Below are 19,109 nucleotides of genomic sequence, written 5' to 3'. Positions count from 1 at the left end.
CAGAGTTTGATATAAAAGCAGAAATTCAGTGAGAATACCAGCGGCCATTGTAGTACAATAGATTTGGATTGGTTTCAATTTAGCAGCGCTCTGTGTTTTAACATACAGTAGTAGAGCACTGATTTACCAAATGTTGCTTTTCCCCCTATAAATAATTCTCTGTTGCAGGATGTGGTTCCCAGGAAAGAGGAAGTGAGTTTGAATGTGGGGGACATTTGTTCTAATGTTGGCCATGTGAAGTTGTCAGGAATCTAAAGGGAGTCTTGAGAAATGGCCTGTTTGTAACCACAGATTTTGTGTCAATGAGTCTTGGCTCTTATCACTCTCACGTCACTCGGAAAATTGACACATGTATGACTCAGGATACACAGTTTTGTGGAAACAATGTTAAAAATACTATTTTACGTCCCTGACAACTTCATTTGGTCGACCGTTTGATCAGTGAAACCTGAGCTTTGTGTATTTGCTTTATTTGCTGCTGTGTCTTGGTCTGAAAAGAACTGCTTTGCCTTTGACCAAATAGTTGTCTAAAACACCTGAACATAGGAACCTGGTCAGAGCTGTTGTCTTATTAGGCTATGTTGGGTGCTTTATTCAACTGGTCTGAAGGTTTGAATGTTTTAATCCTAAATACCTATTAATCAGAACTTTTTTGTTTTCTCTATTGAAAAGAATAATGAATGACATAAATCATAACTCGCATTTTCTTGTTTTGTCCCGTCCTGTCTTGTCTCTATGTCTGTCCTCGTCTGTCTTTTATATGTCTCCTAACGTTTTGATATTATTTACTCACAATTTGATTTATTCTCATTTTCTTACTTTCTATCGTGTACTGTTACTAACCTCTATCTTACCTCTATATGCTAACACTCTCAATATATTGTTCAATTATATGCAACCTTCAATCTACACCCAATTTTCCATCAATATGTAAATTTCCCATGTCCACCTTGTCATCACATGTATAAACATTTCAACTTTTTTTTTAAAACTTGCATTTAATTTAATCCTAAATAACAAATCCAACAACTAAACAAAATAATTATTGTAAACTATTTCCTTTCAATCAATGTTCTCCTCTAAAGCAACTGGCTATGAGAAATCTCGCAGCCTGAGCAACATATCAGGAATGGCTGGGTCAACCTTGCGCCTCACTCCAATTACTAGCCCGCCCTTTGAAACCTATGAGGCCCCAGGACCATTGCGCCGCTGCCGTTCCCCCATCCCCTCCATTTTGTAGCAGAAAGGAGGTTCATCGATAGGACAAACAAAATGATGGATTGGCTATAAGGACGGAATGCATTTATGCTGCCACTAGGGTTGTGTACAATGCAAAACAAATAGCAATAACGCTAATTATTTTGAACGTAGAAAGATTCTGACCACTTGTCTTGTGAAAACATGGTTTAAGATGCATGCGTCAGGTAGCTGATGGGGTCAAATTAAGATTTAGTGGTAATGCTTTATTTTACAGCCCAGTTTAAGCTGGTATTTACCTGGTATTTACATGGTATTAAGTTAACTAAGAAACTATGTGGTAACAAAGGTTATTTTCAGTGAAGAGGCAACTCTGGGATGTTGGCAGAGTTGCAAAGAAAAAGCAATATCTCAGACTGGCCAATAAAAAGAAAAGATTTAGATGGGCAAAAGAACAGACACTGGAAAGAAGAACTCTGCCTAGAAGGCCAGCATCCCGGAGTCCCCTCTTCATTGTTGACGTTGAGGCTGGTGTTTTGCGGGTACTATTTAATGAAGCTGCCAGCTGAGGACTTGTGAGGCGTCTGTTTCTCAAACTACAGTTACATTTTCAATTGCAGAATATGTGTGTAGATTAACATACTGCCATTTTTGTGCTTTCTTGACCAAACAACCGAAGCTAATTCTGTCCAGAAAAAAAGTTAAGAAATTAAACGTCAACAATTCATGTAGCCAAAGGGAAAACATTATTTTTTTGTAGATATGGTCAATCTTAAGTAGGTTTCTACTTAATTTGTCACATGTAAATATCAAAATACGTATGTATAGACACCTTTTTTGCTTTCATCACATGCACCTTAAAAAAAGGGATACAAATATTGCGCTTTAAATATAGGCTCAAAATGAAGAACTATACATTTAATAATCACAAGGCACTTTCAGTTAATAGTTTCTAACACATTTACAGGGATACTTCAGGACGTTGGCAACGAGGCCCTTTATCTACTTCCCCAGAGTTAGATGAACTCATGAATATCATTTTTATGTTTCCATGTCCAGCAGAGGAGGATGGCGGGAGAAGCTATAGGAGGAAGGGCTCATTGTAATGGCTGGAATGGAATACATTAAATTGTATCAAACACATCAACCATATGGAAACCACATGTTTGACTCCATTTCAGCCATTACAATGAGCCCAACCTCCTATAGCTCCTCCCACCATCCTCCTCTGGTGTCCAATATGAAGGAAGTTAGAGGTAGTTATTTGAGCCAATGCTAACTAGCATTAGCGCATGGCTGGAGTCAGTGGGTATCTCCTAGCATGTTGGACACAGAGACATACAAATGGTATCCAGGAGTTCATCTGACTATGGGGGAATTAGATAAAGGGCCTCATTGACAAAATCCCAAAGTATCCCTTTTAGCGATGTCAAAACAACACTCTCATAGCGAAACGATACAACTGCAATTTAAGTCCAGTGCTAGCAGGTCATGAAAGATTATGACAATGACTATCTACAATTGTCATGGCTAAGACGAAATGTTGAATTAATATTTGAACATCACACTTGATGGTTAAGACACTGGTGTTTGTTATACACTGTCATGAACTGTTGTGTAAAGGTAGTTGCTTCTACTGTAGTGTTGCTCAACACTGTAGTGTTGAGTAAAATAGTTGATATAAGTAGTTAGAATAAGAAGATACATCCATTTAAGTGAGTGATAGGAAGGGCTGGTGAATGGAGAGAATGGAAATAAGTAAATATATAGTACTAGAATTTTCAAATATTTGTTAAAATACTGTGAATTATACAGAATTATGTATAAAATATGCCAGATTGACTAGTATACTGTATGTATTAGCTATCACTAATGCAAACACGTTACTAACATGTATTATTACTTTACAAGTTGCATGTGCAGATTATACATAAACACACACCACTTTACAATACATGAAAGATATATATTATCGTAAAAAGCATAACAGGGACATAAATATTTTACATTTATTCCAACCCACTGAAGGCTCAACCATCAGGATCAATATTTCTAACAGTAGGATGTTTAGTTTTTATAAATATCTGTTTAACCTTTTACTTTTGATATAATTTTGTCCTTTTTCATTATTATTTCATCTTGCTTCTTAAATCCTCTAAAAAAAAAAGGAATAGAAAAATTAAATGAAACAATTTATTCCACCTCTCAAAAGTAATTAAATAGAGGGGTTGAGACTGGTCCTAAAATGGGATGCAGTGAAGAAGAACAATCTAGCTCGAATACAGTCAATATATTTTTTTTATGATCTTTATTAAGAACAACAGATTGTCTTCAGTTTCCACAACCAGTCTTCCCTCTTGGATTGCCATCTTCATATATAATAATTAATAGATATGAACATGTCATATGAAAAGAGAATCACTCATGCTCATATATGCAATATTACATGCAATATTACATTAATGCGGGAAACATAATGTGCACGTACACGTAATTATGCAAATCTATTTTTAATCTTCAAAGAGTGCACAGACTTAATAGGCAATCTACCTATCTAATTGGGGCGGCAGGTAGCCTAGTGGTTAGAGCGTTGAGCCAGTAACTGAAAGGTTGCTAGATTGAATCCCTGAGCTGACAAGGTAAAAATCTGTCATTCTGCCCCATCATTGTAAATAATAATTTGTTCTTAACTGACTTGCCTGGTTAAATAAAAAACTCTTCACAATCTAAATGTACTTGCTAGATAAGAATGACATGAGCCGTTGGTCTTGTCTTGCTGCTCTTATAGATTTTGATGTTGTTGTAGATGTTCTTTTTTTATTTTTTACGCTGAGATCGTTTTGTATTTCTTGTATTGGTCGCGTGTATTCATTGTAAGAAATGGGATTTTCTGTACCCGTCCGTATTTAAACAAATATTTGTCCTCAAAAGGTCTCACCACTACCTTCAGATCCATATCATCGTAAGTACCTACATTCCATAACATAACACAAAGGAAATATGACAGACAAATTTGTGAAAAGCAGAAAGAGAAAAAAATAAAGTGCCGAATCCCAATTTGAGATCTGCGCGTGTCACTCGAATTCTCACACAAATCTCCCATTTGCTATCAACGCATGATTTACATGCTAGCGCAAGTTGGGCACGCAGATCTCGTGTTTGGAATCGGGCATATGGGATTCAATCAAGATTTGAATCTTGAATGAGCAATATCCTGCCTATCAGTACATCCTGCCTACCAGTACTTATTATGGACCTACGTATATTATTGACCGACAGTATCAGTTGTCGTACTCTGTCCACACTACTCTTTGTCTAGCAGCTTATTGTATGACTCTGAAAAGCATTTATTTTTTCCTGGAAATCCAAGAGCTTCCATACATTTGAGTTTCCAGAATCCTGATGTAAGGCCATATCCCAATTTGAGATACGCATGTGCCTTTTTTAAGCAAAGCCTCCATTGATGTCAGTGATTGATTTACGTTAAAGTTTGCATTGCACATGCATATCTTAGGTTAGGATGTGTCCATATTTCTGCACACCTGCACATTGTCTATAGAGGAAAACATGTAGAATATGTATTATTACTACCGCAGGTGCTATTCAAATAATATTTTAATGCAATTGCTGTGCTAATTTGAAGGAAACACAGCTGTTATGTAAATTAAGCAATTAAAGAAAATGCCCACCCATTTCTCTTCATTGGAATGTTTTTGTTCTATGATGATTGATTGTCTATAGTTTATGATCAATGGTGGTTAGAACATTTTTTTTTGTCATTTGCATAGTCACATAGTTCGATTTACTCCAATTTTCATTCTCCATTTGTAAACATACCACCTGTTCATAATTGCAATGGAATGTAACTAAAATATAATAATGTATAAACTTTGTTTCTGTAGAGAATGAAGGCTCGTGTCATATTGCTGTGCTCAATACAACACACTTAGAACAGACCGACAAATGTTGAAAGGGCCTCTATGAGGCTTCTTTCTATATGCTGCAATGTCAATTGCAATTTACCTAGCTACACCTGCAGAGCAATGCTTGTCAATTAAATGGTGAATATTGAATATGCACATAACTGTATCTACACATGTGAATATATATTAAAATCACCTGAAATTCATTTTTCGATGTATACTTTGTCAGTGGATTTCGTCTGATCCAGATGGTTATTTTAATAGTTTATTACTAATGCTACAAACACCATGTGTCTGTGAATATGCTAAGAGGGGAATTGTACAACATTCTCAGTTTCATTTCCATAACTTTTAATCATTATGTTTTATTTAAACTGTTCATGTTTATGGGCGCTATTTGAATTCATGTAAAAAGCAACATATGCAACTCAGCTGAAATTATCTTAAACATTCAGTAAAATAGTTTACTTATGCTGGATGTATGCTATACATGGTCATATCTGCTTCTTTATGTACAGTTGAAGGCGGAAGTTTACATACACTTAGGTTTGAGTCATTAAAACTTGTTTTTCAACCACTCCACAAATTTCTTGGTAACAAACTATAGTTTTGGCAAGTCGGTTAGGACATCTACTTTGTGCATGACACAAGTCATTTTCCCAACAATTGTTTACAGACAGATTATTTCACTTAAAATTCACTGTATCACAATTCCAGTGGATCCGAAGTTTACATACACTAAGTTGACTGTGCCTTTAAACAGCTTGGAAAATTCCAGGAAATGATGTCATGGCTTTAGAAGCTTCTGATAGGCTAATTGACATAATTTGAGTTAATTGGAGGTGTACCTGTGGATGTATTTCAAGGCCTACCTTCAAACTCAGTGCCTCTTTGCTTGACATCATGGGAAAATCAAAATAAATCATCCAAGACCTCAGAAAAAAAATTGTCGACCTCCACAAGTTTGGTTCATCCTCGGGAGCAATTTCCAAACGCCTAAAGGTACCACGTTCATCTGTACAAACAATAGTACGCAAGTACAAACACCATGCGACCACGCAGCTGTCATACCGCTCAGGAAGGAGACGCGTTCTGTCTCCTAGAGATGAACATACTTTGGTGCAAAAAGTGCAAATCAATCCCAGAACAACAGCAAAGGACCTTGTGAAGATGCTGGAGGAAACAGGTACAAAAGTATCTACATCCACAGTAAAACGAGTCCTATATCGACATATCCTGAAAGGCCGCTCAGCAAGGAAGAAGCCACTGCTCCTAAACCTCCATTAAAAGGCCAGACTACGGTTTGCAACTGCACATGGGGACAAAGATCATACTTTTTGGAGAAATGTCCTCTGGTCTGATGAAACAAAAATAGAACTGTTTGGCCATAATGACCATCGTTATGTTTGGAGGAAAAATGGGGATGCTTGTAAGCCGAAGAACCCCATCCCAACCGTGAAGCACGGGGGTGGCAGCATCATGTTGTGGGGGTGCTTTGCTGCAGAAGGGACTGGTGCACTTCACAAAATAGATCATGAGGAAGTAAAATTAAGTCGATATATCGAAGCAACATCTCAAAACATCAGTCAGGAAGTTAAAGCTTAGTTGCAAATGGGTCTTCCAAATGGACAACGACCCCAAGCATACTTCCAAAGTTGTGGCAAAATGGCTTAAGGACAACAGAGTCAAGGTATTGGAGTGGCCATCACAAATCCCTGACCTCAAACCTATAGAAAAAGTGTGGGCAGAACTGAAAAAGCGTGTGCAAGCAAGGAGGCCTACAAACCTGACTCAGTTACACCAGCTCTGTCAGCAGGAATGGGCCAAAATTCACCCAACTTATTGTGGGAAGCTTGTGGAAGGCTACCCGAAACGTTTGACCCAAGTTAAACAATTTAACGGCAATGCTACCAAATACTAATTGAGTCTATGTAAACTTCTGACCCACTGGGAATGTGATGAAAGAAATAAAAGCTGAAATTAATCATTCTCTCTACTATTATTCTGACATTTCACATTCTTAAAGTAAAGTGGTGATCCTAACTGACCTAAAATAGGGAATATTTACTAGGATTAAATGTCAGGAATTGTGAAAAACTGAGTTTAAATGTATTTGGCTAAGGTGTATGTAAACCTCCGACTTCAACTGTACATAGGAATGTAATATTTGAGAACTATACACACTTTGACATAAGGTAACTGTATTCTGGTCAGTGGTGAAAGACATGTACTGTAAAGGTAAAGCTTAAAAAGGGAATAATACACTGAACAAAAGTATTAACGCAACATGTAAAGTGCTGGTCCCATGTTTCATGATCTGAAATAGAAGATCCCGAAATGTTCCATATGCACAAAAAGCTTATTTCTCTCAAATTTTGCACACAAATTTGTTTACATTCCTGTTAGTGACATTTGATCCTTTGTCAAGATAATCCATCCACCTGATACGTGGGGCATATCAAGAAGCTGATTAAACAGCATGATCATTATAAAGGTGCACCTTGAGCAGGGGACAATAAAAGGCCACTCTAAAATGTGCAGTTTTGTCAGGCAATACAATGCCACAGATGTTTGAAGTTTTGAGGGAGCGTGCAATTGGCATGCTGACTGCAGGAATGTCCACCAGAGCTGTTTCCAGAGAATTTAACGGAACAGTGGGACGCTAGCATCCCACCTGGCCAACATCCGGTGAAATTGCAGAGCGCCAAATTCAAATTAAATTACTATAAATATTTAACTTCCATGAAATCACAAGTGCAATACATCAAAATAAATCTTAACTTGTTGTTAATCCAGCCGCCGTGTCAGATTTCAAAAAGGCTTTACTGCGTAAGCAAACCATGCGATTATCTGAGGACAGCGCTCAGCACACAGAACATTACAAATAGTTAGCAGCCAAGTAGATTAGTCAGGAAAGTCAGAAATAGCAATAAAATTAATCACTTACCTTTGATGATCTTCGTATGGTTACACTCACAAGACTCTCGGTTACACAATAAATGTTTGTTTTGTTCGATAAAGTCCCTCTTTATATCCAAAAAACTCAATTTTGTTGCCGGTCACAATGGGCAGACGAAAATTCCAAATATTATCCGTAAAGTTTGTAGAAACATGTCAAACAATGTTTATAATCAATCCTCAGGTTGTTTTTAGCCTAAATAATCAATGTAATTTCCCTTCATTTTAATTGAGTAACACAAATACACTTTTTACACCAAATTATCAATGGAATCACACTGTGATTAGCTAATAATTTTCTGCAACAGAGACCCTCCCCCAATAACAGTTTGCCACTCGAGGGAATGCTCAAGGTCCTAGTATATCTTTGAAATTACAGATTTTCAAGGGCAGTAACACTAATTCCATAACATTTTTGGAAACACATTATATTCTGCTCAAAAAAATAAAGGGAACACTTAAACAACACATCCTAGATCTGAATGAAATAAATAATCTTATTAAATACTTTTTTCTTTACATAGTTGAATGTGCTGACAACAAAAACACACAAAAATAATCAATGGAAATCCAATTTATCAACCCATGGAGGTCTGGATTTGGAGTCACACTCAAAATTAAAGTGGAAAACCACACTACAGGCTGATCCAACTTTGATGTAATGTCCTTAAAACAAGTCAAAATGAGGCTCAGTAGTGTGTGTGGCCTCCACGTGCCTGTATGACCTCCCTATAACGCCTGGGCATGCTCCTGATGAGGTGGTGGATGATCTCCTGAGGGATCTCCTCCCAGACCTGGACTAAAGCATCCGCCAACTCCTGGACAGTCTGTGGTGCAACGTGGCGTTGGTGGATGGAGCGAGACATGATGTCCCAGATGTGCTCAATTGGATTCAGGTCTGGGGAACGGGCGGGCCAGTCCATAGCATCAATGCCTTCCTCTTGCAGGAACTGCTGACACACTCCAGCCACATGAGGTCTAGCATTGTCTTGCATTAGGAGGAACCCAGGGCCAACCGCACCAGCATATGGTCTCACAAGGGGTCTGAGGATCTCATCTCGGTACCTAATGGCAGTCAGGCTACCTCTGGCGAGCACATGGAGGGCTGTGCGGCCCCCCAAAGAAATGCCACCCTACACCATGACTGACCCACCGCCAAACCGGTCATGCTGGAGGATGTTGCAGGCAGCAGAACGTTCATCATGGCGTCTCCAGACTCTGTCACGTCTGTCACGTGCTCAGTGTGAACCTGCTTTCATCTGTGAAGAGCACAGGGCGCCAGTGGCGAATTTGCCAATCTTGGTGTTCTCTGGCAAATGCCAAACGTCCTGCACGGTGTTGGGCTGTAAGCACAACCCCCACCTGTGGACGTCGGGCCCTCATACCACCCTCATGGATTCTGTTTCTGACCGTTTGAGCAGACACATGCACATTTGTGGCCTGCTGGAGGTCATTTTGCAGGGCTCTGGCAGTGCTTCCCCTGCTCCTCCTTGCACAAAGGTGGAGGTAGCGGTCCTGCTGCTGGGTTGTTGCTCTCCTACGGCCTCCTCCACGTCTCCTGATGTACTGGCCTGTCTCCTGGTAGCGCCTCCATGCTCTGGACACTACGCTGACAGACACAGCAAACCTTCTTGCCACAGCTCGCATTGATGTGCCATCCTGGATGAGCTGCACTACCTGAGCCACTTGTGTGGGTTGTAGACTCCGTCTCATGCTACCACTAGAGTGAAAGCACCGCCAGCATTCAAAAGTGACCAAAACATCAGCCAGGAAGCATAGGAACTGAGAAGTGGTCTGTGGTCCCCACATGCAGAACCACTCCTTTATTGGGGATGTCTTGCTAATTGCCTATAATTTCCACCTGTTGTCTATTGCATTTGCACAACAGCATGTGAAATTTATTGTCAATCAGTGTTGCTTCCTAAGTGGACAGTTTGATTTCACAGAAGTGTGATTGACTTGGAGTTACATTGTGTTGTTTAAGTGTTCCCTTTATTTTTTTGAGCAGTGTATATATATATATATATATAAAGATTGGGATTTTAATAGTCTTTGATTTTCTATCTGTACAATATATTAAATACTTTTGTTTGCTTTCTAGCATTCAAAACAATAGATAGATATCGCTGAATCACAAAAACATGTTACTACAACTTTACCACTTTAAACATGTTACTACAATCCACTGCTTGGATAAGCCATTTTTCTTGACATAAGTACTTTAAACAATGCATAAACATAACATTTTGCAGTATAAAGGACTTGCGTTATGTTTTATCATTGATAAACACTTAAATATGAACAAAAACATGTGTGATGTGTACCTATTTGTAATTTGAATGTGTTTTTCATGTTTGAAATGGCAAGGGACGCAAATGCCACCACAATTCAAGAACGACCCAGCAAGTTTTTCAGTCCCTATACAAATAAATATGGTGATAAAGAGCAACCTTGTCTTACACCTCTAGATGATGTACTATTTTCAAAAAATATATCATTTATTGACTTGATTTTATACTTTATGATTAACTTTTTTAGTTTTGGCCTCATTTCTTTGCTCACTTTAATTCCAATCAGCTTTTTGCTTATGAATTTCAGGATATATAAACACCTACAGTAGATGATTTATGAGTTGACATGCCTCCTCAAACTGTGCTGTTATGTTTGAAACCTGCTAGTGTGGACCAAGACACAGCGGGGAAATGTGCACTCATCTTCTTTTTATTTAACGGACAAAGAAGGTAAACCAAAATAAACACGTACACAACAAAAACACAATGACTAATAACAGGCCGGTAAGGCACAGAGCTATACACAGCACAAACACATACCTATATATAGGACTCTCAATCAGAGGCAACTAGAAAAGACCTGCCTCCAATTGAGAATCCAATCACCAATAAACTAAACATAGAAATATAAAGAACTAGACTAAACATAGAAATACATTAACATAGACCAGTGCCCAAAACCCGGAATAATAAATCAAATACACCACTAAACACAACCATCCCGAACCACATAAAACAAATACCCTCTGCCACGTCCTGACCAAACTATAATAACAAAATAACTCCTATTGGTCAGGACGTGACAGCTAGTAGTTTATAAAAAATGCAGGAGCCAACAGACCCAACAGAATCATCATAAATTGTGAATGTAGCAGTGTGTTGAATTAGTAAAAAGGATGACGTCATTCAGTTTTAAGAATATAAACAAAACAAAAATAACATCTATGAATAGCAGGATATTTATGTGAATACTTGCACGTTTTCCTGGAGAAAACTTTAACCAGCTATTTTTCAGTGGACATTGACAGATGAAGAGAGATGGAATGAAGATCAGTTTGAGAAGAGACATTCTAAGTGTGAGAGGATGTTGTGTAATTTGTGGTGAGACTATATAAGAATTTCTTAACACATCCATAAGCAATGCATTATGCTCTTATGAGAAACACAAACATATTTGCAATTCCAGGTAATGCCACAACATTACCAGTTGTTACCACACATTTATTTATACTTACTTTATTCATATTAATTTATTAGCTTCCCAAGGTATTATGCGGGGCTTATAAAGATGAAGTTCTAATGTAGTGTTGAGTCTACTCTCTGATGTACAGTGCCTGTCGTGTTGACATAAGATTGTGTTAGTGTTGTCTTCTTCATTATTATAATATGTGTATGTGTGTCTGTCTGTCTGTCTGTCTTGTCTGTGTCTGTCTTGAAAGTGTTGTGCCATTCCTGCCTCACACAAACACACACACACACACACACACACACACACACACACACACACACACACACACACACACACACGCACACACATACAGTTCAAACAAACACATACAATTCTACAATAACCCCCCCCCCCCACACACACACAGACACACACACACTAATACACACATAAAGATGTCATGTTGGTCAAGTATTCTTTGCAAAAGAAAAATGGTAAACAGGTATATAATGCAAAGTGAAGATTGAATGTGTGTACAGTAGTTTGATTGGAGAGTGGAGGGGTTGGTTGGGTGGGTTGGTTGGTTGGTTGGGCGCTGGTGTCATTGGATGTGATGTGTGACTGCAAATAAATCTGTCACCTGTAGTTGCAAGTGAAGGTACACCGATAATGTAGAGAAATGCCCCAAATGTATGTAAAATGTCCTTGATGTCTATAGAATTGTAATTTATAGTATAAGTTCAAAATATGTACATTTTACTCTCACATGCACAGTAAACCTGCAGCATCCAGGTAAAGCAGATCCCACATCATTTCATATTGTCAATTATGTATAAATTACATTTCATTTGATATAGGAATATATGTAATACTATGTTGATATACATTTATGTAAATGAGTAACAGTTGGGGGCCTTATTTGTCCTTTTATACTCATAAATACATTGATAAACTACTGTATTGGTAGCATGCTAATTTCTAACGCTACGACTGCCAAATGTAAAACCTTTCTTCATTGTAATCCTATTCATTCTTAAAGTGTACAAAATTAACAGCTGTTTATTCTTGTCTTTGCAGTGTTAAGTTTCTAGCAATTTCTCTAAAGAAGACATACTGAGTCAGTTAATCAGAAATGAGCGGAGGGAGCCACTTTAACCAAGACGCGTGACACGGATGGACAGTTAAAAGGCATATCTTTGGCGTGACGAGAGAGAGAGACCGGAGGGTGATCAAGATAAACACGAGGTTGGATCTTTACGTTGTTACCAAAGCAGCCTCTTGGAAACTCCGGCCACACTTTTGAAGACTGTCTGACGGATCACAATGACGACTGACTGAGCATTGCACTGACGCACTCAGAGAGAAAAGGACTCCTACTGCAACATTCCAGAAGACATTATATTGCGACGCTCAACCATCTCACAGTACAGTGACCAATAACCGACTGCAGTGCTGATCTACTGAGCAACTTAGAGAATCAATTAATTATCACTCACCTATAAACGAGCGACCAGGTCTAACTAACTATGTAGCATCTCTGCTAACACTGTAGCATTTGTTAGCTGGGAAAATAACGTCATGACCTTATCCATCGACAGTTTTGAACAGAGTGATGCGGAAAGACGCACTAAATGAAAACTTTACAGGCCGTTTTCCTCTTGTGTTATTTCCTTTTACAAGAAACTATTGTACATGAGAGACAAAGACAAGTTGCCCTCGAACGGTTCTTTGGAAAATTTGTGACAGCAACTAAACCAGTTACAGGTTAAATGAATCAGAGAACTGAATTTGGACGTTTGATAATATATCTGTTCTCCCACCTCATGAAGGAGTTCATGACTTGTAGAAGTTGAGATTGGTTATCAATCAAGCCTTTACGTCTCCCATTAATTTCCATTCAATTTGGAAAGACGATGCCTCAGCATAGTGTAAGACGTACGTATGATAGAAGTACATAGATGACCGTACCAAATGGATGTAGCATCAACCGAGGACCAATTAGTACTATATTTTTTCCCCCTGCAAAATAATTATTGATGAACAAGACTCTCTCTGTCTCTCACGTACTTACTTTGAAATCCACGTGGCATACTGTACCAAAGGTCCTATGCATGCACTTGCTGTATGACTTGCCTATAAAGTAACAACAGTACGGGCTGCTATGGGATGAACATTCCATATATCTAGAGCAAAGCTTTGAACTGCCCTTGATACCTTCATTATCGCCTCGCTTTGGTACAAACGTACAAGTTGGAAATGCCATTCATGTATATATAACAGAGGTAATTCCTGAGTATATTTTAAAACATATTTAATTGAATTATATTTATTACAATTACATTCCTCTTGAACAGAATAATACTTAATGAACGTACGTGTATGACAGACACTGGTATCGGTCACTATAAATTGACTAACTTACCTGCTGCTCAAATCAATCATGAGTGGAGCACAGACTGACTAAAGGTCAAGTCCCATGCACAGACCTGCCAACAGGAGGAATAAGGTTCTAACTTAAATACAGCACAGAGGATGCCTCCATAATAAGGATACCTTGAAGTCACATCAAAGTGTATCCGGTGGTGGAAAAAGTCCTCTGCTGTGGTTTTTACAAGGAACTAAACATGCACATAATACTATTATTATTATACCAGATGCATATATACTGCCAATGAGGAAAATACGTCCCCTTATGCTTATACTGCCCCCCCCCCCCCCCCCCCAGACGCATATACTTCCCTCATCTCTCTCTTGTTTCACTTGCTGCCAAGCAATGACCAATGACTGCTTCAGGGTTAAGTCAAGCCTCCAACAAGATAGCGATGCCCTCCAAATGAGACCATTAATAAAGTAAAACTGAGGAGAAATGGACCAAGGAACGTAAAAAGGGGGGACGTGTACAAAGAGAATAAATCTATATTTTGATAAACAAATCAGCTATCCATGGCTTCAGATGGAGAAGGAGCACCAACTGAAAACAGGGTCAAAATGCCATGGGAAAAGCAGTTGCAAACGTCTGTGAATATCATAGAAACCTATATCGGAACTGGTTTGGCAAAAAAGAAAGAGAAAAGTGGAGGAATAATAATATATGAGAATTACATTTTTGGAAGGTTGATGTGGTGGTTTGACATTAGCAACTGTGTTACAACAATAAAGAGAATAATGGAGAGAGTCACGTGAGTGAGAGAAAGCTATGTGGACGGCCCAGAGTGGGTGGGGCCCGGAGTAGAGACGGCCCGAAGTGGGTGGGGGCCGGAGTAGGGACGGCCCGAAGTGGGTGGGGCCCGGAGTAGGGACGGCCCGGAGTGGGTGGGGCCCGGAGTAGAGATGGCCCGGAGTGGGTGGGGCCCGGAGTAGAGATGGCCCGGAGTGGGTGGATGCTGTACTAAACAATGAAGAAGGAAAAAAAAGAAAATGCATTTTTGTAACTTTGTTTACCAGCATGACTACCCTGCATGACTGTCTTTTCTGCAAGCCCTTTGTTGAAGACAAGGGTGCTAGAGATACAAAAAAATAAACATATATAAAAGGAATTATTAAAAAAATGTTATATGCAATTAATATATATGAAAAAAAGATTATAATGAAAGAGAAGAGCTATATTTTGTTTTGAAAAAGTAAAAAATGTGAATATTGAAACATGTATGTTTGCAAAATACACACTGAACTATGTTTTGTTAGATGAAATCTCTCTGCTACTACTGCCCCACATTCTGCATTCATTCATTCAATTCTATTAACCTCTGCAGTACTGTCTGCTTTTATTAAGCTGTACTTAAGTGTTTGTTGCTTCTTGTTTCATTTTGGTTTTTTATTCTAGCCAGTTATAATTCTATCTAAAATTAGCATTTAAGGGTTAATTTCACTCTTCATATTTATGAAGTGATCTTAGCCCTTTTCATCGATTCAAAAACTCAATGTTTCCCTTCCTTGAATCATTTTCACCACCACTGTAGCAGCCATTTTAAATCGATAGCTCTCCATACTGTATGTTTGAAGGATGTATACATTACAAATATTCAATGTTTGCTTTTAGTTGTTGTTGAGAATAATAGACAATTTGTCATATGATTGTAGCAGGGCAAATTGATACCATGGATGGTTACCTTCTATGCCTGTTTGGAGAAGTTTGTAACAGGTTGTTATTGGAAGTGGCTGGGTGGGTATGTTCTGGGGAAGGCAGTCTTCTTCCATTAGTCCTCAGGGGAGAGACGGTGAAACGGGGGTTAGGCCAGGATTTAATCCGATCAGCGGTAGATCCGTGTTATAGTGCGCTTGACATTTAAAGGTAATTTCCAATTGAGCCGTGAATGCGGTCTCCACGAACGTGGGAACGTTGCCTTTAAAAGGTGTATAGCTGACAAAGTGCGATTGGATTGAATCACAGACTTTGGCCCGGGGTTCAAACGAATGCAGATTAATGACCTGTGCACTGCGATTGACTTTTAAAGGCGATTTAAACTGCTTGAGTCGACATCTGCGGCTTTTACAGCGAACAGTATCTCTGTGTTTCGAAGTCAATTGCTGTGCTGGATTGAATCCAGGGCCTTAGTTAGTTATCCAATAAAGTGCAATATCTGTTCATGAGAGAGAGAGGTCGGTCAAGAGAGATTTGTTACTAGTCGAGAGATTTCAGGTTTGCATGAAACAAACTGCCATTCCAAAGTTGTGTCTGTTTTAAAAGAGACTCAGGTGTGTCGGTGGTTTGTGTGGATTTAGGTGGTTTGCTATTTTTCGTATATAATAAATTTTAGTATATAGATACAATAATGTGAACACCTTACAGTGACGTGAAACGCATGCATTGTGACTTGATTGTCGATCTCCTGAGGGAACGCGGTCTCGCCATATCCCAAGCTCCTTTGTTGTGTGTCATGAAACCAGTCCTGATGTTATGAACACTGTGCCGTGTCGTAGAGCAGCAACGTCTTCCTTGGAGAGACAACTGAACACTACACACACTCTCAGTGTCAGCATGAGTGTGTAGAGGTAGCTTGTCCTTGTTGTTAGGTGGTCAGGTCTTGCATTCATTCGTCGTCCATTCGAGAACCATCCAGCTGATAGTCGTCGACGGGCAGCAGCTCACGGTAGCATACGTAATGTTATAACACGCTTCATACACGTTATAACATGTTATATCACACTTCATACAAAGACCCAGAGCTTCCAAACTGATGTCATTGAAGTACTTTAAAATGGAGGGGTGAGAGTGAAAGAACCAGTGGCCACTACTGTGCAAGTTGGGTAGATGTAAAAATGTGTATTTCACTAGAGTTCCCCACTGTTGAACAGGTTGGGTGAATGTTGGTTTTCCAGACACTATCTTTAATAACAGTGGCTTTCTCTTAAGGGTGTAAGCCCTGGCAGGTCCAGGATCAGCCCAGGCAGCTGTAAAAAAAAGAAGGTATCTCTGTCCTCCCTAGTCATGCATTCTAATTGGACCATCACCACTAGACTAGACTTAAATGAATGAACTACGGAGGCTACTCACTTATTTAGTTCAATCTATGTTGGTTTTTACAGGGTCTACAACGTTGTCCACTTTCCCGCGAAAATTGGTCCATGATATTTTTCTTCTTCCTCAATGTGTTTTGTTCACTTTTTCCTTTCAAACTATGATTTCAGTCATTTTTTAGAAGGCATTAAGCCACTTAGACTTTGGGGGTCGCGAAGTGTAGTGTTGATAAATATTCCAGAGGTAAACTTCCAGCAACCATGGTTCGTGAACTGAACACACGGAAATTCCGAAGAATTTTAGATATTTTTGGGGTTGTTATGTTATAATATAGCACAGTATTGTTAATACTTTCTCTGTTATTGACTGATGAGTTTTACATTCCTTTATTATTATTATTATTATTATTATTATTCTATATAAAACAATACATGTGACTGCCCACTTCAGGCTAAAAACAAGATGTCTTTTTTTTCTCGTTTTCTATTGCACAATACTGCTATTTGATTTAGCAATGTTGAACACAATGGGTTACAGTGTTAAGAGTGCTAAGTCTGTTTTATGTTCCATTTACAAAATGCCTTTTATAACCGAGGGATATACATAGATATGGACTTTATAACACTTTCTTGACCAATGCTCAACAACAGCTACTGTAGATGACACATAATGTGAGATTCACCCACACCTGCAAAGAGTTAAGTGACTTTAACATATCCACTCATGGTATTATGAAGTCCTTATTTACCCTCACCGACAGTGTTAGCCCTTTTGTATGCCTGATGATCTAGCTATAGTCAATGCATTCTCTGATCTCAGTTTGTTCTCATTTTGAATTGAAGGTTCACCGTAAATTCCGCTGGTACTATTCATGTATTTCATGTACTATCAACAAATTTTATGATAGAAACCAGAGACAACTATGCGGTTTAACTACTTGTATGGGTATACTATGGGTATGGATAAATACATTGCCAAGCTAGTTTAGAGTTGTAAGTTGTCCCTAAGAAAACAAACAACTAACCCTTACCCAAAAGTAGTTGTATTACCTCAACACATAGTATAATGGCAGACAGAGAAACATAGATATACCTATTGAACCTACTATATCATACCCATATGGATATATACAGACACAACTTAAAGGCAAACACGGTAACACTTTATAATAACTCATGAACAAGCCGTTAGAAAGGATTATACATGTTACTGAAATGCTTGCATTTAGTAGTAATAGTATGTATACTATTTACATAGTTCAATGCTTATACTTGAAAGTTATTATAAAGGGTTACCACAAACTCATTAAAGACATATTATTATTACCTGTGGCCCTCAGTTCACGCATGGCCTTGAGTTTAAATATAGACAGACATATGTAAACCTAATCATCAGCATTCCAAAGACAAAATATATCTCATTTTTCACAACACTTTGTCAAACAGACTTAGGTATTATTGTTCGCTGCCATGGTAGGAGAATGAATAGGAGAAAAGAAGTGGTCACTGGAATACATGGTTGAGACTAATGCTGTATTTTATTTTTGAAATGTTGGAAACACAAAAGTATTATTCATCAAGAAACTGTATAAAGTATATTTATTTCGATGGAATGTTCATGATCTATCTTTTTATATTTTGAAGGAAGAAAATAGAAACATATCAATAAAGTATCATAATTGAACCTCATTTCGACTATTGAGACTTAAAATGTATGAATGTCAATGCGATCTAATGTGAACAGAAATCTCCTTAGCAGCTTGAACGAATAAATGATTCAAGTCACAAACTACTTTTTCAAAGACATTTAATTGCTTCAAATCATTGAAATGAACTTCAAATAAATGAAAAATATTTCAAATCAATAGTGTTGTTTGCATTATGTCTGCGTCAACACTTTAATATTGTATCGATCATCGTAACTACAACTCTTTTAGAAAGTATTCACACCCCTTGACTTTTCCACATTTTGTTGTTTTACAGCCTGAATTTAAAATGAATTTGTTTGTCACTGGCCTACACACAATACCCATAATGTCAAAGTGGAATTGTTTTTCAAAATGTTTACAAATTAATTAAAAATGAAAGTCTGAAATGTCTTGAGTCAATAAGTAT

The 19,109-nt window shown here is 38.2% G+C and overlaps 1 protein-coding gene across 2 annotated transcripts in view; it reads left to right on the top strand.

The window, feature by feature from the left end:
- kcnc3b (potassium voltage-gated channel, Shaw-related subfamily, member 3b) overlaps positions 1 to 18,859 on the top strand; it is a 75,223-nt gene extending 56,364 nt beyond the window's left edge. Inside the window, exon 5 of one of the 2 annotated variants that reach the window (XM_014158820.3) lies at positions 12,615 to 18,859. In XM_014158820.3, the coding sequence (XP_014014295.1) occupies positions 12,615 to 12,628 (14 nt within the window). In that variant the 3' untranslated portion in view covers positions 12,629 to 18,859. Of the gene's footprint in view, positions 1 to 1,085; positions 5,327 to 12,614 lie in introns of those variants that run through there. The other variant, XM_014158810.3, reaches the window with a different exon arrangement.
- Positions 18,860 to 19,109: the final 250 nt, after the last annotated feature.

Source organism: Salmo salar, chromosome 19 (genome assembly GCF_965601325.2).
Source record: "Salmo salar chromosome 19, fSalSal1, whole genome shotgun sequence".
Classification (NCBI taxonomy): Eukaryota; Metazoa; Chordata; class Actinopteri; order Salmoniformes; family Salmonidae; genus Salmo; species Salmo salar.
This window is presented reverse-complemented; position numbering and strand designations above follow the sequence as displayed.